The 20107-nt window shown below is 61.4% G+C and overlaps 12 protein-coding genes across 12 annotated transcripts; 6 read left to right on the top strand and 6 right to left on the bottom strand.

The window, feature by feature from the left end:
- Positions 1-470: 470 nt before the first annotated feature.
- Positions 471-1195, top strand: SPRG_19489 (hypothetical protein; the record flags this gene model as incomplete). Its single annotated transcript, XM_012342024.1, has 6 exons — positions 471-503; positions 550-626; positions 669-846; positions 892-955; positions 998-1047; positions 1088-1195. The coding sequence occupies 6 exons, from the start codon at positions 471-473 to the stop codon at positions 1193-1195; spliced, it is 510 nt and encodes a 169-aa protein (XP_012197414.1).
- An 859-nt stretch (positions 1196-2054) lies between these two features.
- Positions 2055-4875, top strand: SPRG_03427 (oxoglutarate dehydrogenase). Its single transcript, XM_012342000.1, has one exon. It carries the CDS (start codon positions 2122-2124, stop codon positions 4801-4803), a length of 2682 nt encoding a protein of 893 aa, XP_012197390.1. The 5' UTR covers positions 2055-2121; the 3' UTR covers positions 4804-4875.
- A 16-nt stretch (positions 4876-4891) lies between these two features.
- Positions 4892-5551, bottom strand: SPRG_03426 (hypothetical protein; the record flags this gene model as incomplete). The annotated part of the gene is made up of 1 exon (XM_012341999.1): positions 4892-5551. One exon carries the CDS (start codon positions 5549-5551, stop codon positions 4892-4894), a length of 660 nt encoding a protein of 219 aa, XP_012197389.1.
- A 647-nt stretch (positions 5552-6198) lies between these two features.
- Positions 6199-7332, bottom strand: SPRG_03425 (hypothetical protein; the record flags this gene model as incomplete). Its single annotated transcript, XM_012341998.1, has 5 exons — positions 6199-6451; positions 6500-6658; positions 6709-6804; positions 6852-7186; positions 7306-7332. The coding sequence occupies 5 exons, from the start codon at positions 7330-7332 to the stop codon at positions 6199-6201; spliced, it is 870 nt and encodes a 289-aa protein (XP_012197388.1).
- An 836-nt stretch (positions 7333-8168) lies between these two features.
- SPRG_03424 (hypothetical protein) lies at positions 8169-9168 on the top strand (the record flags this gene model as incomplete). The annotated part of the gene is made up of 1 exon (XM_012341997.1): positions 8169-9168. The coding sequence occupies exon 1, from the start codon at positions 8203-8205 to the stop codon at positions 9166-9168; it is 966 nt and encodes a 321-aa protein (XP_012197387.1). The 5' UTR covers positions 8169-8202.
- A 355-nt stretch (positions 9169-9523) lies between these two features.
- On the bottom strand, positions 9524-9985 carry SPRG_03423 (hypothetical protein; the record flags this gene model as incomplete). The annotated part of the gene is made up of 1 exon (XM_012341996.1): positions 9524-9985. The coding sequence occupies one exon, from the start codon at positions 9983-9985 to the stop codon at positions 9524-9526; it is 462 nt and encodes a 153-aa protein (XP_012197386.1).
- A 418-nt stretch (positions 9986-10403) lies between these two features.
- On the bottom strand, positions 10404-11478 carry SPRG_03422 (hypothetical protein). Its single transcript, XM_012341995.1, has one exon. It carries the CDS (start codon positions 11471-11473, stop codon positions 10451-10453), a length of 1023 nt encoding a protein of 340 aa, XP_012197385.1. The 5' UTR covers positions 11474-11478; the 3' UTR covers positions 10404-10450.
- Positions 11479-11777: 299 nt separating this feature from the next.
- SPRG_03421 (hypothetical protein) lies at positions 11778-12379 on the bottom strand (the record flags this gene model as incomplete). The annotated part of the gene is made up of 2 exons (XM_012341994.1): positions 11778-11931; positions 11964-12379. The coding sequence occupies 2 exons, from the start codon at positions 12377-12379 to the stop codon at positions 11778-11780; spliced, it is 570 nt and encodes a 189-aa protein (XP_012197384.1).
- Positions 12380-12669: 290 nt separating this feature from the next.
- Positions 12670-13625, top strand: SPRG_03420 (hypothetical protein; the record flags this gene model as incomplete). The annotated part of the gene is made up of 2 exons (XM_012341993.1): positions 12670-13122; positions 13167-13625. 2 exons carry the CDS (start codon positions 12670-12672, stop codon positions 13623-13625), a joined length of 912 nt encoding a protein of 303 aa, XP_012197383.1.
- SPRG_03419 (hypothetical protein) lies at positions 13623-17452 on the bottom strand (the record flags this gene model as incomplete). Its single annotated transcript, XM_012341992.1, has 6 exons — positions 13623-13861; positions 13910-14094; positions 14162-14284; positions 14333-14842; positions 14890-16172; positions 16231-17452. The coding sequence occupies 6 exons, from the start codon at positions 17450-17452 to the stop codon at positions 13672-13674; spliced, it is 3513 nt and encodes a 1170-aa protein (XP_012197382.1). The 3' UTR covers positions 13623-13671.
- Positions 17453-17626: 174 nt separating this feature from the next.
- On the top strand, positions 17627-19241 carry SPRG_03418 (hypothetical protein). Its single transcript, XM_012341991.1, has 3 exons — positions 17627-18199; positions 18246-18721; positions 18771-19241. Exons 1-3 carry the CDS (start codon positions 17695-17697, stop codon positions 19164-19166), a joined length of 1377 nt encoding a protein of 458 aa, XP_012197381.1. The 5' UTR covers positions 17627-17694; the 3' UTR covers positions 19167-19241.
- Positions 19242-19594: 353 nt separating this feature from the next.
- Positions 19595-20074, top strand: SPRG_03417 (hypothetical protein; the record flags this gene model as incomplete). The annotated part of the gene is made up of 1 exon (XM_012341990.1): positions 19595-20074. The coding sequence occupies one exon, from the start codon at positions 19595-19597 to the stop codon at positions 20072-20074; it is 480 nt and encodes a 159-aa protein (XP_012197380.1).
- Between the last annotated feature and the right edge of the window lie 33 nt (positions 20075-20107).

Raw genomic sequence — 20107 nt, 5'->3', positions numbered from 1 at the left:
CTTGTATAGACGTACGTTGCCGCATCGTCGTCTAGTTGGCCGCCGCCCCGCAGTTGCTGCCTTTCCACATCGACGAGCCCGGCGTCGCGGACCTTCTCCGTGGCTTCATCGTGTACGAGCACGCGGATCACGTTCCCCTAAATGATACCTTCTTGTCTTGTAGAGCCATTGACGGAGACATTTCGGACATTCCAGAGGCGCCCGAGCTACTGCCGGTCATTACACCGATCGTCGAGGGTGGTGCTGCGCCAGACGTCGAGGTTGCTGCACCGGCCGCGGAGGCCCCTCGTGAAGAAGTGCCTCTTGAGACACACGGTGAGCCACGGACGAGCAGCCTTCCGTCGCAGCGCTTCCAAGACCTCTCGCTACAAGAGGCGGTGTGTACTCGCTCGCTCTTGAGCACTCCTGCTACGGAATCATCGTAGGTTGAGCGGCTCGCGACCGCGCGCTTGCTGTGCCCGACCGTGTCCATGACGCCGGACGAGCAGGCCATCGTGCTTGAAGTACGAATGACCTCGTTGTACACAGTGTATGCAACCGCAGTCGTAGATTGCGCAGGACCCGTCGATGCTAGCATTTCACGAAGACGACGCGGCCGTCTGCGAGCTTCTTCGCAGCATCTGCAGGTAACCTGGACACACGAATACCTGCAATCGACGCGAGTGCAGACTGGTCGATGACGTCATTGCTTCGGCGTCCGAGCCCGTGCGCGTCGAGTCCGAGACAACCCCGTTGGAAGCGCCATTGACTGCTGCGATGCCAACCGCCACAAGCCCGCCAGGGACTGAGCCGCTGCTCGCAGTAGCTACGCCCGCAGGTGTGACCGAGACGAACGATGCAGTGCCGGTACCTATCCTCTCACTGGCAACGCTCATGTCCGAGGCCGTGTAGGTTGTGGAACTCAAGCGCATCAAGTTTACGCAGAAACTCATGAAGCGTGTCATGAACGATGACGGTATCACTCACTTCTGCAGCACAGAATGTCCGATTTCACTAGAGCTCATGGGCCTCATGGCCGAGCCCGTCGTGACCGAGTTCTTTGAAGAGGTACCTCATCACTGTACTGCGGTGGCCTCATGCGGTTCAGTTTTCCGAGGACATGTCCAAGACACCAACGATCACGTTTGCTGGGCACGAGACGGCGGTCATTGCCTTTTACAAGCGCCTCCTCCAACTCAGCGGTGTCCACTTTTGAGCAGACAGTCCTTCGTCGCATTGCCTCAGAGTATCCACTTTGCATACACTTCGTGTCTGAGAAGAATGAATTGCACAGACATCAACAGTCCCGACCGAGAAAGGTCGGTCGGGGCGAGCAGTCGGAGCGTTGAGGGTGACGACGGTCGTGTGATGGGTACCCGTCTTCTGGATGTCCATGGACGCAGAATGGATGACGGAACGGCACTTTGCCCCACACAGCTGCTCGACATCATTCGCCGAGCTAATAGCTTTACGGTACTCGTGTGTGCAAATGAATTGGAGGAACAAGACAATTGCGAGTCTTGCCACTGGGCTGCGTCCGCCGAGGATGGCTCTTCGGTCGGCTTCGCTCGTGGGCTTTGTTGAATCTTGGCGGTGAGGCGCTCACTTTAGCGTGTCGGGTGCAACCAGCTGGCTGGCTTCCACGGGTCGTCAGGGGCACGCATCCGACACTGCTTCGATTGCGTTCATTAAAATATCTTTATATGTGTATGGGATTCTTTAAAATCGAAGCGGCGTGGCGCCAAATCACCTTGTGACAGCCTCCGATCCGGGTCCATTTTCGTCCTCGTGGCCGCCGCATTTCGAGATTCGTACACTTGTGGCCGCATCTAGCACGCTTAACGCACGGCGCGCCAGCTTGCCGCCGACCGTCGAGACGCGATGCGCGGCGAGGCGGCGACCAGCCGTCTGTCCTGGATGGCGTGGGTGCCAGTCAGCCAAGTTCAAGTGCGAACTTCGATGCTAGGATATGATTCGCTGAAGCAATGGAGGTGTCGGATTGGCTGAAAAGAGCCAATCCCACTCGCTGAAAAGAAAGTTCAAGCGCGTCCGCGTTGCTGATTGGCCAAAATGTTCTGACACGCACGTCCACGTGAGGGGATCTTGGGGACGAAGAGGGCGGTCCTCACAAGCCGATTTGCCATGCTCCGCGCCGCTGCCTCCCGAGTCCACCAGCGCGCGGCCGCCGTCTCGCGCCGCTCGTTCGCCTCCGCGACCTCGGTCGAAGGCCTCGCCGTCCGCTCCATGGTCGGTGCCTTCCGCAAGCACGGCCACCTCGAAGCCTCGCTCGACCCGCTCCACCTCGAGAAGCCCAAGCCCCTGCCGGAGCTCGCGTCGGCGGCGTTCGCGCCTGTCCTGAGCCTCGGCGCCGTCGATGCCAGCGGCGAAGTCTTCTTTAGCGATGCGGCCAACACGACGCCGGACTCGCTCTACGCGCAGCTGCGCTCGACGTACTGCGGGCCCATCGGCATTGAGATGGAGCACCTCCGGTCGACCGAGGAGCGTGAGTGGCTCGCACAGGCGATGGAGTCCCCGTCGCTCAAGGTCACGCCGGCCATGCAGCGCAACGCATTCACGGCCATGATGACGGCCGAGGTGTTCGAAAACTTTTTGGCCAAGAAGTTTTCGTCGTTCAAGCGCTACTCGGGCGAGGGCGCCGAGAGCATGCTGGTCGCGATCCAGACGATCCTCTCGACGGCGTCGGCCGAAGAGGTCTCGGACGTCATCATCGGCATGCCGCATCGTGGCCGCCTCGCGCTCCTCGTCGGGCTCCTTGAGTACCCCGTGCACAAGCTTTTGTACAAGATCCAGGGCCACTCCGAGTTCCCGGACCACATCCACGGTGTCGACGACGTCACGTCGCACATTGCCCAGAGCATGGACTACGGCATTGGCAAGAAGGTGCACGTGAGCCTCCTCCACAACCCGTCGCACCTCGAGATCATCAACCCCGTCGCGACGGGCAAGGCCCGCGCCAAGAACGACGCGGGTGCCAAGGCCATGGCGCTCCTTCTCCACGGTGACGCGGCGTTCTCGGGCCAGGGCTGCGTTCCGGAAGGCCTCTCGCTGAGCCAGCTGCCGTCGTTCAAGACGGATGGCTCGGTCCACATCGTCGTCAACAACCAGGTCGGGTTCACGACCACGAAGCGCGACGGTCGCTCGTCGACGTACTGCACGGACGTGGCCAAGGGCTTTGAGATCCCCGTGATCCACGTCAACGGCGAGTCAATCTCGCACGTGCTCCAGGCCGCGCACATTGCGACGCAGTTCCGCAACAAGTTCAAGAAGGACGTCGTCATCGACCTCTGGACGTTCCGCCGCCACGGCCACAACGAAGTGGACGAGCCGCGCTTCACGCAGCCGGGCATGTACGGCGCCATCACGGCCAAGGGCAGCTTCCCGACGGTCTATGGCCAGCAGCTCGTGGAGCAGAAGGTCCTCACGCCCGATGCGATCGAGAAGCTCAAGACGAAGCTCACGGCGCACCTCGAGGCCGAGCTCGCCAAGGTCGCCAGCTACAAGCCGACGGACGTCGACGCGTTCAAGGGCAAGTGGGCGACGATGCACCAGCCGACGCCGGCCGAGCAGCGTGCGTCGGTCGACACGGGTGTTGCCGTCGACACGCTCAAGCAGTTGGCGCTCGCGTCTGTCGACGTGCCGGCGTCGATCAAGGTGCACGACCGCCTCGAGCGCACGCACATCCAGGCGCGCAAGAAGCTTCTCGCGCAGGAGACCGTCAAGGTCGACTGGTCGACGGCCGAGGCCATGGCCTTCGGCTCGCTCCTCAAGGACGGCCACTCGGTGCGCCTCGCCGGCCAGGACTGCCGCCGCGCGACGTTCAGCCACCGCCACGCCGCGTTCACGGACCAGGGCAGCGAAGACATGTACTTCCCGTTCCAGCACCTGCCCGCGGAGCTCAACCCGGCCAAGTCGCGCTTCAGCGTCGTCAACAGCAACCTCTCGGAGCTCGCGGTGCTCGGGTACGAGTACGGCTACTCGTGGGAAGACCCGAAGAACCTCTGCATCTGGGAAGCGCAGTTTGGCGACTTTTTCAACGGCGCGCAGATCGTCATCGACCAGTTCATCGCGTCCGGCGAGTCCAAGTGGATGCGCCAGTCGGGTCTCGTGATGCTGCTGCCGCACGGCTACGACGGCGCCGGCCCCGACCACTCGAGCGGCAAGCCCGAGCGCTTCCTCCAGCTCGTCGATTCGCAGGCGCTCGAGTCGACGCTGCGCGACTCGCTCAGCGCGTACGAGACCGACATCAACATGTCGGTGGTCAACCTCACGACGCCGGCCAACTACTTCCACCTGCTCCGCCGCCAGCAGCTCCGCGACTTCCGCAAGCCGGTCGTCGTCATGGCGCCCAAGACGCTCCTCCGCCTCGCGGAAGCCACGTCGACGCTCGACGAGATGGCGCCCGGCACGTCGTTCCAGCCCGTGATCGGCGACGACCTCCCCAAGGCGGACGTCAAGCGCGTGCTCTTCGTCTCGGGCAAGCTCTACTACGACCTCGTCAAGCAACGCGCGGCGCACGGCCGCAGCGACACGGCAATCATCCGCGTTGAGGAGCTCGCGCCCTTCCCGTTCGCGCAGGTCCAGGAGCAGCTCGCGAGCTACGCCAACGTGACGGACGTGACGTGGATCCAGGAGGAGCCCGTGAACCAAGGCGCGTGGCTCTACGTGCGCCCGCACTTTGAGAAGGTCGGCGTCAAGGACCTCAAGTTCATCGGCCGCGACGCGCTCCCGACGTCGGCCGTCGGTCTCTCCAAGCGCAACGCCAAGGAAGCCGCCGAGATCATGCGCCAGGCGTGGTCGGCCTAGACTTCATCATTTCTGTTTGTTGTCGTAGAGTTGTACAACAAGACACGATTATAGTACGCTAGTCTTTTCGAGGTTTAGTGAAGAGTCGTTAGCAGGTGTGGCCGAAACGCCATGGCAGCCGACACTTCCAGCAGAAAGCGTGGGAGCACTTGATGCACGCCATGTAATGACAGCCACCGGACCGTTGGATGTAGCGGTAGCACTGAGGACACGTCTGGACGTTGTGGGCGCGGCAGTAGGCCTCGAAGCGGCGGTCCGCGCACGTCGGCAGGCAATGATACGCCTTCCCGCACTTGAGGCACGCGGGCCGCAGGCAGCGCGAGCAAAAGGCGCGCCGCTGAAAGAACCACCTGCTCCGACCGACTTCGAGGTACAGCGTGCCGTCGCAGCCGCGTCGGGGGCAGGTCGCGGCGTCGCGTGGCGCGAGCCGCTTGCACAAGGTCGCGTACAGTCTTGGTGGCAGGAGCTCTCGTAAGACCGTCTTGGTGAGTGGCCGCGCACAGCCCACGCACGCAAGGCTCTCGAACGTCGTCTTGGGCGATTCGGCCTTGCGCTGGAGGTACACTCGAAGGCACGGTGTGCAGCAGAGCGTCGTGCAGAGGCCGCAGTGGTCAACGCGGTCGGCGAGAGCGTCCCAGCAGATGGAGCAGCGCGACGGAGCCGCGGTGGGCGATGGCGTCGTGGGTCGCAGCACGACCGCCAGTAGCAGCAGCCCAAGCGCCAGCAGAACGAACACGACGGATGACATTTCGCCAAGCAGGCAAATCACCAAATGACGATCTTGGCCGGGCGACTTGTGAGACACGCCGAGGAAGCTCCGCAGAGCAGGAGGTAAGGTATCGGTAGTATCGAGCTGGACCGCGACGAGCGCCGATCGGCGTCGTTGTCTTGCTGGCGCGATGGAAAGCATCAGACAGTTTGACCACATTGGCAATCGTCCATTTGTCTGTCGACGGAAACGAGGCGCTCGACTCGTAACGCGTCTCGGATAACCTCGTCGGTCCGTCCACGACCATCTGGGTTGACGTGCAAGATACCACCGAGTATGAGGACTGAGCGCTGCTGTGATCTCTTGATGTATCCTAGTAGATATCTACTTACTAGTACTACGGATGTTGAATTGGACGTAAAGTTCGGAGCCAGCGTCGTAGTTGTTGTAAATATCTGTGGCGCAACCGCGTTGATCGCAATGTCGCAATGTCGACGCACGAGTTGGCGTAGGGTCCCTCTCGGTGCCGACGCCGCCGGTCGCTGGGAGGTTGGCGATCGCCTCGCCGTGTCGCTGCTCCAGGAGACGCGGCTTTGTGAAGCTCCTCGCTTTCAGCTCCCGCGCTCCTTCTTTACAACCTTGCGATGTTTAGCGTCCATGTAGTAGTCGTCATTCGTAGAGGGCCATTAACGTGCAAGCGATGCCTCCGCGTCAATGGCGCACTGGACGACGCGGATGCTGGCCTCGAGCGTCGCAAACTCAACACGGAGTTTGTCGAGGCGGAACGAGAAGAGCGCGTCGGTGGCCTGGCCGCGCTTCTGGTGCACGCTGCGAATGTCGAGCACGAGGATCTGCGCGATCGCGTCCTTGAGCTCGTCGACGCTCTGGTAAAACTCGAGCTGCTTGGAGTTGATTGCTGCTTCCAGCTGCGCCAAGGCTCTACACACGTCGTACTGAAACCAGACGCAACAAACTAAAGTGTGCTACTCGTCGGCAAACTCGACAGGTCGCGGCAGAATGTCGTGGCGCTCCATGACCCACTCGGGGCACTCGAGGTCGTCGACGCGGTCGTACGGCACGTACGGCTTGACGTCCAAGATGGGCGTGCCGTGCACAAAGTCGTGGCCGCTGATCTCGATCGTCCGGCTAGTTGGTGCGCATGAGGAGTCTCCAACCGATATAGGACGATACTGTACTCGTAGACTGCATCGAGCTTGACGACCGTGAGCCCGATTGAGTTGGGGCGGTGCGGCGTCCGCGTCGAGAAGAGACCGACCTTCTTCCCACCGAGCCTAGGCAGAATATGGATTATTACCGTCCCATGGGGAGGCAAGGGTACCGGGGCGGCGCAATCTTGGCCGGGTACGTCGTCTTCTTATTGGCCGCCACTTTGGACACGTTGGTGTTTTCATGAAAGACAAAGAGGACCCAGACGTGGCTGAACTGGTCGAGGCACTCGAGCGACGCAGGCGGGACGCTCGTGACGAGGCGGATGCGCGCCTTGGACGCGGGCACGAGCGCGCCTTGGCGAGGCGTGCCGCGGCGGTCTGCAAAGCACGACTCGACCGACCCGATCGGCTCAAAGTTGTAGCCGTCGCGGTCGAGCTGCTGCTGCGCAATCAGCCGCGCGTCGCGCTCGGCGTTGGTGCGCCCGAGCCGCTCCTGCGCGCGCAGCTTTGCTCCTTCTCGAGCTTCGCCTCAAGGTCGGCAATCGTCGCCAGCATCTCGGCGTCCGGGTTGCTCGGCGACGCGCAGTAGGCAGCGGCGGCAGCTCCCAAGGCCGCGCCGAGCACCAGCGTCGACCACGGGCGGGCGAGCATGAGCAATCACGAGCAATAGCCAATCGTTGGTCGGGATCGAATCAACGCCCTCTGATTGGTCGGTTTTCAACGCGAGAGATCCGGGATTCCATGATCCGAGAACAGAAGCAAAGGCTGTTTACCCGCTTCAAGCCCGGCTTCAGCGACGGCCTCGCGAGCCGGTGAAGATCGCAGTCGTGCTGCAACCGTCCACGTACGACGACCTCATCGACCGTTTTGGCGCCAAAATTGTATTTCCCACATTTTGCTGAAATTGCACTTTCCACATTGCACTTTCCGCACGTCGCTACTTCAACTCGTACATCTATTTTTGCGTCTATTGCCATCTTGATTTCGTCGATGGAGCCAAAGCGAGCGCGGACAGAGGCGGCGCCTTGGCTGCTGCCGCCAATCGTGCTGCAGGTGACCCACTGCTTGACTGAGACCACCGACGTATTGGCCTTTCTCCACGCGGTGCCTAATGATGCTCGCGGCGAGTGTCTTGACGCACTCGTGACGATCCTGACGCAAAACTCCAGCCTCTGGCCGAGGTCCTATGCCAGTAGCTTGGCTGACTTGGACGTAGTGACAGTGACAAGGGCACTACCAGCGCTCCGCACTCTAATCTTCGACGGGTTTGCAAACAGCGCCGACTTTTGCCCACATACACAGCTTCCACCGACAACGGACGTTTGTGCAAGCATCAACGACCCGCGGGAGCTTGGTTCAAGACTGAGCAACCGGGTCACCTGCATCACGCACCTTTACATTTGGATCGACGAGGCACCACGAAACACGCTACCCCAGGAGCTCGCCGCGTGCACGAAGCTCGAGTCGCTTCGCGTCGATTGGAACAATGAACGAGCCACTCAAGAGCAGGTGGACAGCATTATGGCAACCATTGTCGCTTCGTGCCCACGCCTCGCTCGTCTGCACTTGTCCGCCATGGACGAGGTCGTGCTGCAGAGTTGCGACGGCCTTCTCGATTGGCTCGCGCGTCCCAGTGCACGGCTGCTCAAGCTCGATAGCATTGAGTTTGCGCCGCGCGCTGCCAAGACCTTGGCACGCGTGCTTCTCTCGTCGACGACGCTACGTACCATCATGCTCTTTTACACGCCCCATACCCGCGATGCGTTTTTCGATCCGACTGCGCCCCCGCTGCCCCGCCAGCTGCGCAAGCTCACCATTGAGCTCGACGCCAACTGGGACATAACACCGGCTCTTTTCGACAAGCTGGCGACGTCCGCCGTCACGCGTTTGCACCTGAGAAGCGATGTGCATCGGGATGTGGCGCCCGTCGTAGCCGCCCTGGCCCCCACGTTGAAGGCACTCAAGCTCGACGAAGCCAAGATGAAAAGGCTTCCGCCGCTGCCGGTACTCCAATACCTTCAACTAAGCGATGTGACCTTGGCAAGCGAGGCCGTTGTCGATCTTGCGTCCTTGCTTGTTACCTCGACATCGCTCTTCCGACTCGACCTTCGACACTCGGAGTTGCCCGACGACCAGCTCCAAACGATCTTGTACGCGCTGCCGCGCTGGCTGAGTCGGCAACAACGCACGTGCTACGTCTACCTCTCTGTGTCGCCGGAGACCGAGACGCTGGTCACCGCGGCGCTGCTCCGGACGCGCAACACGCTCGAGGTCCAGCTCGAGATAAACAGCGCCGAGCTCGCAGTGTGCCAACGCCTCTTGACGGTCCTTGGCGCCACGTCGCGCATGAAGATGCGCTTTATTTGCCTCGGCGATAGAATCTGCAATCATGAAAGACTCGAGACGCACGCCCGTTTGCAGCGCGTAGAAACTGAGTCCAGCTGGCTTCTCTCGCCCAGCACCACACCATGGGTGTCGCTTGCATAACTATTACATGGTAATAATATGTGTCTTCTACTACACTGTCGAGTCCGTGGTGAGCAGCCGTAGCTCAGGCTAGATCCTTGGTGTACTCAAGGGATATAACCAACAAAGAGGCTTACTTCCTACTCGGGTGTATAGTTCAGCAATTTCTTCGCCCGTCACACTACAGTAGTAGTAGATACAGTATACCAAGGGGATACCAAGGGCATAAATTATCCTTGGTAGGACTGCAAGTGGACAAATAAGAAAACATAAATACGCCTTGTATTATCCATGGACCCCCACCAATGGCTTGCGTTACCCGGAAGCTCTACGGTCATGGGCAATGGCGCCGTCGACAGAGGCGCACGTGCCACCTTCACGCTGGTGCGTGGCGAGGCACGAACGATATGCAGGTGGCCGTCGCGGCTTGGTCCATCACGGTCGTCGAGCACACGTTCTTCCCAAGAGTAAGCAGGGGCAGAACTTGTGCGCCGCCGCCTGGGCCATGGCGCGGTCCGTCGTGTCGTCTTCGGCATCCCATCGCAAGACGGCGCTCTGTAAAGGCTGGCTGCGTCGACGTCATGGTCGTGCAAATGACTCTGCAGAAGGTCGATGTGGCCCCCGACGACAGCGACTTCGGCGAGGACTCGACACCCGAGTTCGTCATCGCGGCGGCGCCGAGGTGGGTGAGGACGACACAATGCCAGGTACCGTCGCACACGCGGCACTGCACCTTGACGTGCGCATACATGGCGCGGGAGCAAATCAAGCGGCAGTCGTCGTCGGTGATGGTCTTGGGCAGCAGCAGAGCGAGGTCGCCGCACCAGCCCTTTGTCATGCCAAATGGTTTCAGTGTTGCTGCGGGTATCGCCCTGGAGGTAAATCGCGAGCGGACCCGCGCAGGCGTCAATGATCGAGTGGACGTCGTGGATCGCGTCCCACATGTTGAATGAATTGTAAAGTGACTCAATGGAGAAATATGTACTACTGTCGTCCAGACGTGGCATGGATGAGCTCTACCGCGAATTATGCGGTCACCCGAAGCGGCACTGGGTTGTGTTGTCCGGAGAGGTCGCTCTCCGAGGACACAACGGAAGCAACGTCCTAGAGCTCAGCGTCCCAGAGCTCGGTTGAGGCGATGCAGTCGAGATGATGCGAAAAAACTGCAGAGATGTTGGGTAGATCTAATTCGTGGCGGCGGTGGTTAGTGGCGCTGTGTCTTGATCCATGCGGCAGCTGATTTCAGACCTTCGAGTTGATGGCACATATTATTAATGCAACTCGACTTGGATAGAGTCCCGTTTTACTCATCACCGGTGCATGGGTGGCCGTAGCCGCTCCACGGAGCGCGGCATAGCCAGCAAAACTCGTGCCAGCACTTGACGCAGGTCATGTGCTTGCAGCCGCCGTTGCGTTCAATGTCGCGATTGCACTGCGGGCAACTGCGGACCTCGTGCACCTTCTTCCACTGCGCGTACGCCTTGTCGACGCACGTGGGGCGGACGTGGTACGGTCGGTTGCACTCGACGCAGATGCCGTGGCCCGCCGAGCACGTGACGCGCCGCTTCAAGAGCCAATGGGGCGTCGACAGCACGGTGCCGGCGCAGTGGCCATACGGACACGCTGGACGCTCGGACGCGTCATGCACCATCTTTCGAAGCGTTGCGTAGAGCTCGACGCTGAGGTACGTCGTAAGCACACGCTGCGGCAAGACGACGCGGCAACCGGGGCAGCAGAGGTGCTCCCTCGAGACTTGGCCGCTTTCGATGCGGAGTGTCAGGTACTGGCGCAAGCAGGTCTCGCAGATCGCGAGCGAGCAGTCGGAGCACGAGGTCATGGCCCGCCGACGCTGCGGTTGATTTTCCAAGCAAACTTGACATTCAAAGATGAGCGACGTCGGACTCGGCGCGTCCGTGCAAACGGATCGTTTGTGCATCCTCTCTGCATTGACCTGGAGGCTGATAAAACATAACAGAAGGAAGAAGGCGAGGACGCCAGTCCAGCCAAAGACCACATTTGTGGAGTACATGACGACGAGGTATGCCACGAGCTCGCTGGCGCATTGTGACCTTGATCGTTGGTGTATCTTATCTCCTTCGGCCAGGACGCAGATAGAATAGAGCACAAGGAGGGCGAGGACGCCGGTCCAGCCAAAGGCCACATTCGCAGAGTACATGATGACGAGGTACACCGCGAGCACGCTGGCGGCGTCTTGCGAGAAGACGATGAGGAGTGCCGTCCAGAGAAGCACGATAACGTAGTCGGACAGGACGAGGTCGAGGCCGACGACGGCGAGCGTTGCCGCAGCATACACGCAGTCGTGCATCCTGCTGGAGTTTCGAAAATGATGGCTGCCGTCAAGCACTTTCCTTTCTGCTTTATATCGCAACAGTCTCATATTGTAATAGATTTATTCAATATGTCTCCCTGTACTCTATTGGATAATGTACTAAAGACGGTTACGATAAACTACATTGTAAGACCATCATTCCAAAATTGGATTGATTCACATGTCGCATTGCCACAACCCAATTCATTGTGTTAAAAAAGACAAATGATACAAATCACACGTCGTGGATTGGTTGAAATATTAGAGTAAGTACTATATTGGGGAACTCTATTGGGAACCTTTACAGATTCAGTGGGCCTTGGTAGTACTGCGGAAACCGAGTCGCCGCGCCCACTTGCGCCAGCAGCGGTGCCGGGGCGTCCAGTCGTGAAGACATTCGATGCAATAGTGGATCGTGCAGCGTTCGCAATGTAGAAACTTGGTCGTCGCCGTCTCTAGCGGCGCGTGGCAGCGTGGACATGAGCACTTGAAATGTGGCAGAGCCATGTTCGAAGCAGCCGCCGAGCTCGTCGCCGACGACAGGGCCTTTTTTCGCTGGAAGAAATGCGATTTGGCCTTTCCAGGCAGTGGCGTCTCCTGCCGCAGCGTGCGTTGGTAGAGGGCGAAAACCTCGTCCGAGGTGCAGGCTTGGACCTCGGCGTGGTCGAGTGGCGTGAGACATCGGGGATCCGGACACGTCAGCTGCGACGACTGGACGAGCCCTTGCGACACCTTGAGCGCGACGTAGAACTGCAGGCACTTGACGCAGCACGTCGAGCTGCACGCGTGGCGCCAGGCGACCGATGTATGTGCCTCTTGCTGGCAGACGACGCAGGTACCGAGTGTCGTCGCGACCACGACGCTTCGGCGCGTAGCAGATGCTCGCGGGAAGAGTGAGCTCATTAGCGCGTACAGAGCTTGGACGGCGACCGCAACGGCAACCCATGCAAGGCTAGGCGCAGACCCCATGGTTTCAATATGACCGTTGACAGCATCAGCATCGAAGATCGCAATAGCGCCTTTTGATTGGTCAGTGACGACGGTTGGAGATACTCCTTCAAAATGGATACAAAATGCCTTGGCATCCAGGATTGACGCTTGTGGATAATTTACACTTCCCTAGTTCTAACACTATGTCGACTGCAAACCGAGAATTGCACCTGTGATTTCATTGGCCGTGGGCCCACATTGCGATGTCCTTCTCGGCCTGCGCCAGCGCCGACGTCCGCGCCGCCCTCGCCAAGGCCTGCGCCGACCTCACGCGCGACGAGCGGCTCGAGCCGCTGGACGTCTACCGGCGGCTCGCACAGGAGGCCAAGGTCGTCTACGACACGGAGAAGACCAAGCTGCGCATGACCGAACACCCGCTGACGGCCGACGTCGCGCGGTCGCACCCGGCGCTCGTCGACTTTAGCATCGAGACGCTCGAGACGCTCGTCGACGCCGAGCGCAACACGACTACCAAGGCGGTCGTCGTCTACGTGCCACCGGTGGCTGCGGCCAAGAAGAAGCAAAAGACCAAGGAGCACCTCGAGGTGAGTTTCAGCTACGACCGCCGGTACGCCGGCGAGCCCTTTGGCACGACCCTCGCCTTCACGCTGAGCGTCGCCTTGGGCTACGGCAAGAAGACGACGCTGCTGCACATCGTCTTGCGCTTCTCGGGCCACTACCCTGCCAGCTACTACCAAAGAAGGACGACGACGAGATCACACCGCCCACGGACGACGACGAGGACGCGGATGCGGCACCACCGTCCGACCACAGCGATGAAGGCGCCAACCAAGACGAGGAAGAGACCGAGGAGGATGATGAGGAAGAGGTCGAGGAAGAAGCCGAGGAAGAGGCTGAAGATGTCGGCGAGGAGCACCAAGAGGGTGATGAAGACGTTGGTGGCGACGACGACGGTGAGACGCAGGAGCTGCATGTGCTCGGCCCGGACGAGAAGGACTGGGAGTACGTCGAGGAGTTTGAGTTCCATGAAGACGTCTTCGAGACGTTCCACGAGTGGTTCGGCGGCGACCTCTCGCACCAGGACTTTCTCACCTTCATGCTCGCGTTCCCGTTCACGGAAGACGAGTACATGGTCGACGACCGCGTCTTCGATCTTGTCTTCAATGGCGACGACTCGGGCGACGAGAGCGATGCATAAGAAACAGAGGAAGATGTATTAAATAGACGTGCTTAAATACTAAGAACTAGGCGGTCGTGATGTGCACACCGATGATTTGCGACAGCTTGGCTTGGTGCGGCTTGGGCAGCTTGTACACCGAGTCGAGCATCGATGGACCCAGCGCCTTGTAGAGCGACCGCAGCAGCTGGTAGTTGGCGTCGCGCACGTCCGTCTTGCTCTCTTTGATCAAGTCAAGCGCCAAAGGCAACACGTGCCTACGCAGCCACGACTCTAGCGATTGAGAAAGCCACAGGATTCCCAACCGGTGGATGGCCGACTGGGTCGTTAGGAGCCCCGCGTCCTGCGTGAGTCGGTCGAGCTTCAAGAGCATGCCGGGCTTGACGCGTGCGTTGCCGACCTTGGTGACTGACACAAAGTGCGGCACGACCAACTTGGCGTCGACATGCGCACACAAAAGATCCAACGCGCCGTCGGCCAACTGGGCGACCTACAAAGTTCAAGACAATAGAAATTCAATCTCAACATCGGAATCCAATCTCAAAGTAAAAATGTACCTTTTGGTTGTTGGCGGCAAGGCTGCGTGTCAAGATGGGCACGAGGTTGGAGAGGACGGCGTCGAGGCCGTTGCCGAGCGCGGGGATGATCGTCTGCAGCGTCTCGAGGGCGAACACATTGACCTGCTCACGATGACAACATTGTCCACAAATAAAAAATATAGATAAAACCTTGGCATTGCCGTCGTCGAGGCGCTTGTTGAGGCCGTCGAACACCTGCAGCACCTTGCCGCTCTGGCACAAGCCTTGCGCGTGCTTGAGGACGAGCGCCTGCACCTCTTCGAGGGCGTCAAAGCGCTCCTTCCAGTTGCTGCTCTCGAGCTGCTTGTTGAGCGTCGGAATCTTGTCAAAGTCGGCCACCGCCATCGGCTTGTACTTGGTCGTGTCCTTGACCTCGCTTCGCGCGCGCACCAGTGGCTTGGCGACTTGGTCTTTCAGCGCGGGCGCACTCGAGAGCACTTGCTCGACGCGGGCAACACAGGACGCCGGGCAGAGCTTCCGGAGCCGCGCGGCGTCGAGCGCCCCAAGGTGCCGCAGCTCGAGCAGCGTCGGCTTGGCGACGTCGCGCACTTCGTTGTTGGAGTCGTTGACAAGGCTGCAGGTGGCCATGACGACGCGGTCGACGTCGCGCGCCACATCGAGGCGTCCGTCCGAGAGGAGCTTCCCGAGCATAATACCCACCTACACGGACGACTATCAATCCATCTATCAACGTATCAAGCTTCTACCTGTTTGCGAATGATGTGGTTTTTGGACGCGACGTGGGGAAGAACTGCGCTGAGAACGCGCGGCGCCGAGCACCCGCGAACGACGGCATCGAGTGTCTGCGCGCCCGACTCGGAGAGGAAGACATTCGTGTCGGCCGCGCGCTTGAGCAGCAGCGGCATGACGTCGTCCAAGTCCGAGTCCATGCGCTTCCCGAGGTACAAGCACAGCGTCTCGACCGCGAGCATGCCGTTCTTGGCGACTGCGGACCGGAGGTTGCCAATGTGCGTGCACACGAGTTTCAGCACGCTCGAGAAGCCGGCGCTCGCAACGACGTCGGGCACGTGCACGCACAGCCGGCGGAGGTCCGTGAGCCCTTCAAACTGATTTTCCCACTCGGCGCTCTGGAGACGACCGAGGCACGGCGCCATATCGCTCTTCCCCAGCGGATACGCGTCGAGCTCGGCCGTGGCGACGTACTCTTGCTTGCCGGCCCGGAGCGCCAACTTGAGGTCGTCGCCCGTCTTGAGCTTGGCGCTGCGAGCCGAGACGGGCGCGGGGGCCAGCGCGGCGTCGTCCTGTTTTTGCTTGGCTTCGAGGCGCTTGCGCGTGGCAAGCGTCATGACCTTGGGCTTTGTCGGGCCTTCCGCGGGAGTCTCGGGCTCGGGCTCGACCACGATCGCGGCGGGTGGAAGGACACTGGCTTCTTTGGCATGGACGCGTTTGGCCGTGGCGAGCGAGATCGGCTTCCTGGCGCGAAGCGGCGCTTCTGCAACGGCGTCGTCGTTCTCAAAGACAGTGGCCCGCATCGGTTTGATCGGACGGTCTTCGTCAAACACTGTCCGAACGGCTCGCTGGTCGCGGTCCTCGGTGGGCGAGTGGGCCACGGGCGTGCCAGCCTTTTGGTTGCGCTCCGGCGGCCGGAGACCGTCCGGCGGCGTCGTTCCTCGCTTCTTGTTGAGGCAGCGTTGCTTGAGCACGGTGAGACTCTTGGCGATGTGCTCGGCCGACTGCTGCGGGCTCACCTCGGCTTTGGGCTGACGTGGCGGCACCGTCGGCGGCGGCGTCTTGGCGTCCGGTAGCCATAGCTTGGTCTTGTTTTCGAGGTCGCCGCGCCCGAGCAAGCGTGGCCCCGACGCCTCGAGAAACGGGACATCGCGCTGCACAAGGCGGCGTTGGAGCTGGCCCGTGTCGAGGCCGTCCGCTTGGGCGTCCGCGTTGGCCATGAGTAGCTGCATTATCGGCACGGCGCAGACATGGGCGAGGACGGCCGCGAGGTCGAATGCGGCCGCGCGCACGATCGGGGCTCGGGTCGCAGAGGGCGCGGCCGAGGTGTAGCACGGTGCAGGCCGCCGACGGCTGACCATCGCGTGGCTGGCGCAAGGTCGCGATGGTCCAGAGGTGCAAGGCAGCTTCGCGCACCTTGCAGCTACCGTGCTGCAGTGCCGGCACGAGCGTTTTGAGGAATGCGGCGACGGGGCATGCACTCAATACAATGTGCACGAGCTCGCGCCGTGCCCCGGGCTCCGCCGTCTCGGCAAGGACCGTCGCCAGCATCGGCGCAAGCACCGAGACGACCTCGGCGAGGTACGTGCCCATGGTGCGGCACAGTCCCTCGAGGAGTGTGAGCGCCCGGTCTCGCACCGAAGAGAGCTGCGCGCAGAGGTGTGCGAGGAAGCCAAAGAGATGCAGCCACTCGCTGCGCACACTCAAGAGCTCTCCCGACGAGAGCGGAGAGAGGGTTCGGCCCAAGAGATCCATCGCAGTCGGTGGCGCCTCGCTCGGATTTCGCAGCGCTTCGACGATCCACTTGGGCACGAGCCCAAACTGCAGCTGGTCGTCGGACGCAGCGCCAAGCGCCGGGCTGCTCGACCCGATGAACTGCTGAATGTAGTCGGCGTGTTGGGCCAAGATGGCGCGGTCGCGGCTGCTCAGCGTCTGGAGAAGCCTCTGGAACTGCTTCTGGCCGACGTGCGCTTGGAGCCACGCGACCGCGTCCTCGGCCGCGACGACGCAGCGCTCTTCGTCGTCCTCCATCGCGGGGATGAGCACCTCGAGGACCATGGCCCAGCTCACGTCGCCCGGCAGCGTCGTTGTCGCGTTGCGTTGCAGGAGCGCCTTTAGCGCCCCGATAGCGCCTTCGCGGACCGCGCCGTCTTCGTGGTTCAAGCCCTGGTTCATGAGGAGGTCCATGACACTCTGCAGACTCGAGGTGTGCTGCGCGTACACCCAGAGCACGTGCAGCGCCGAGTGCGGGAACGCCGCCTCGTCGTCCCACTCGGGGTCCGCGGGCAGCATCGGCAGCATCGGCGGCAGCACGATCTGGTACAAATGCACGAGGTTCTCGGCGCCAATGACCGGCACGAGGTCGCACACGAACTGGAGCGCCTCGGCCACGATGCGCGGCTCGGCGTCATGGAGGCGGCGCCGGACGCAGTTGAGGAACCGGCGCGCGTTGCGCACGGGAAACGGCGCCGGCCGCAGCTGCAAGGTCGCCGCCAGCTCGCGCAGCCGGCGAATCGCCTCGAGCTTGACGCTCGGCTCGTCGTCCTCCATCTGGTACACGAGCGTATCCACCGAGTCCATTGGGGCGGATCCGCGCCTCCTCGAAAATGACCAAATTTAGACTGCGCTGTATTTAGCCTCGGGGCCTATTTCAGTCGCCCGCCACCGCATCGCGCCAGCGCTCCACCTGCCGACGTGGCAGCGTCAAGCGAGCAGCAGCCGCCGCCAAGCTACTCTTGTGTCGGAATGGGCAACGGGCGCATCCGGATAAACGTGCAGGACGGCTGCCAGCAGTGCGGAAAGATCGAGCAGGTGCTGAACCCATGGCGCTTCTGTGGACGATGGCGCTGGTCGCGGCCGCGGCCGCCCACCCGGCGTACGAGATCCCGGCCTTTAACGTCGCGACGCTGGTCGAGCACAAGGCGCCGCTGGTGGCAGCCCTCGAGGAGCACGGCCTTGTGGCGCTCAAGGGCCTCGATGGCTTTGCGGCGACGCGGACGACGTACCTCCGTGAAGCCTTTCGCTGCATGCAGGCGCACCCGAACATGGACTTGCTCCAGCACAAGACGCTCTCGGACGGTACCACGCGCGACACGATCAGCACCAATGCCAAGGACGAAGAGCTGCCGATGGCGAGCCTCTGCCCCGCCTACGCCGCTGCCCACCACGCGTACGTGGGCTTGATGCAGTCGGCGACAGAGGCGCTGGGCGTCGCGTTGGACGTGCCTTCGAGCGAGCATGCGACGTCGATGCGAGCGATCGCCGAGTCGGGCAAGCATCTCGACCACGTACACAAGTATCTCGCTCCCGCCGCGCCGTCCAGCCCAGGTTCGCGTCGCGCGCTGTCATGATAGAAATAATCCCATGTGCGTAGAGACGCTGTCGCTGGAGCTGCACACGGACAATGGTCTTGGGCTCCTCACGTCGGCCCCGCTCTTCTTTGATCGCGACGGCAACCAAGTGCAAGTGGAGACCACCGGCCTCGAGGTTGAGCTCACGCTGGACGGCGTTGTCCAGCGCGTGGCCCCGCGCCTCAAGGCCGACGAGCTCGTGCTCATGATTGGTGAAGGGTTCAATCGATGGGGCAACTTTGGCCATCGGTTCCCGCCAGTCGTGCACGGGATGAAGATGCCGCCGTCGATGGACGCGTCGGTCGCACGCGTCTTCTCGGGGCGCATGTTGCTCATGCGTGCGGACGACCGCCTCGTGCACGCTGGTCTCTCGTTCGACGAGTACGCGGCCGCCACGACGCGCCACCTCCTCGAACCGAGCGCCAACTTTGCGTCGCTCGCGTGTCCGACGGGCCGCAGCCTCCTCGCCTCGGACCTGAGCTGCACGCTGGGCCTTTGGGTGCGATTGATACGTCAACCTTTCACGATTCGAAAAGCACTTGCATTAGGGCCCGTCGAACGCCAGCGACCCGAGCACCACGAAAGCGCAGTGCATGCGCCACTGCAACAGCCCTAATATGCGCAACGAGGTCGAGCAGTGCGCGCATCTCAAGTGCGTCAAGACGGGCGACGTGCCCCACGGAGGCACCGTGTGCTGGATGCTGTGCGTCGAACATCTGCCCGACTGCGCAGCTGACGCCCAGACGTGCTTGCCCGACCAAACGCTAGTGTGCCCGGCGGCCATGGCCGCAGCTCCGACGCAACGACTCTGGATGTTGGGGCTCCTCGGCGCACTGGGCGTGGTCGTGCTCGCGCTGGCCGTGCGCCACTGGCGCCACCGCCGCCGACATGCGCAGCGCTGCAGCTCGCTGGCGCCCACGGAGGCGAGCTCGCTCTTGGCCTAGCCCGACGTTCGGGTTCGTTCGATCGAACGTGGTCTTTTGGGTGGCAATTGCCGTAACCAAGTTGATTTTGCTTTTGCTTGCGTTTGATTGGCGGACCCGCAGACATACGGACTTGGCTTGGCGAACGCGGTATCTTCCGTGCGACTAAAGCTACCAGAACTGATTGCCAGATCTGTGCCAGAGAGCTCTCAACCAGAGTCCCAGGCTGCCAGAGCACTTGAGTTATCAGAGCTGAAGGTACTCGTTGATATCGCGCTTGGTCGGTTATAGATGTGCAGAACGCACCTGTGTCTCGGCCCGTTCGTCCAGAGAGTTTGGAGCAGCTTCTCGGATCCGCAAGTCGCTGGCCATATCACGTGTCATTGACGCAAGGTTCCTAAGCGTAGTAATGCTCGGCAAAGACTCCGAGTCGGTCTTCACTTGCACAGATGCACACTGCACCACGGACGCTCGGCCTCGCTGTCGTCGCGATCGTCGTCGCCGCGCCAGTGGTCGCTGGTTCGCTCTTCGTGGACCTTGCCGCCACCGTCATTGGCCTCACTGCACTCCTCTGGCTTCGGGCCCTGCAAGCTGCGGTTGTCCGTGACCAGCACATCAAGCTACTGCGCCCGACGTCGTCCGCACACTTGGCACCGCTGCGCAAGCACTCTCAAGGCGAGAGCCCACGAAGCCGCTGCCATTCAGCATCGATGCTCATCAAGATGCCATCGTCGTCGCCCACAAGCCGCGCCTGTCCCCGCTGCCACGCACTGCTGCCGGCGTCCGATCATGTGTGGTGGTCCAAGCGACGACTGCGCTGCGGTAGCTGCAAAGCGGCGTGGTGTCTCTCGTGCGCGGGGACCTATCACTTTTTGCCGCGCTGCCATCGACGCTCGGCAAGTCGTGTCTTTGCCAAGCCAAGCGTCTAGCAAGGGTCTGTTTAATAGTGTAGATAGCTGTTT

This window comes from Saprolegnia parasitica (assembly GCF_000151545.1).
Source record: "Saprolegnia parasitica CBS 223.65 unplaced genomic scaffold supercont2.8, whole genome shotgun sequence".
NCBI lineage: Eukaryota > Oomycota > Saprolegniomycetes > Saprolegniales > Saprolegniaceae > Saprolegnia > Saprolegnia parasitica.
This window is presented reverse-complemented; position numbering and strand designations above follow the sequence as displayed.

Excerpts from the sequence above, each read along its gene's own strand:
- SPRG_03427 (XM_012342000.1), top strand. The coding sequence starts at position 2,122 with ATGCTCCGCGCCGCTGCCTCCCGAGTCCACCAGCGCGCGGCCGCCGTC.
- SPRG_03422 (XM_012341995.1), bottom strand. The coding sequence starts at position 11,473 with ATGCACGACTGCGTGTATGCTGCGGCAACGCTCGCCGTCGTCGGCCTC.
- SPRG_03418 (XM_012341991.1), top strand. The coding sequence starts at position 17,695 with ATGGCGCTTCTGTGGACGATGGCGCTGGTCGCGGCCGCGGCCGCCCAC. Across the intron at positions 18,200-18,245 it reads CGCCGCGCCGTCCAGCCCAG|AGACGCTGTCGCTGGAGCTG; the intron begins GTTCGCGTCGCG and ends CCATGTGCGTAG. Across the intron at positions 18,722-18,770 it reads GCTGCACGCTGGGCCTTTGG|GGCCCGTCGAACGCCAGCGA; the intron begins GTGCGATTGATA and ends CACTTGCATTAG.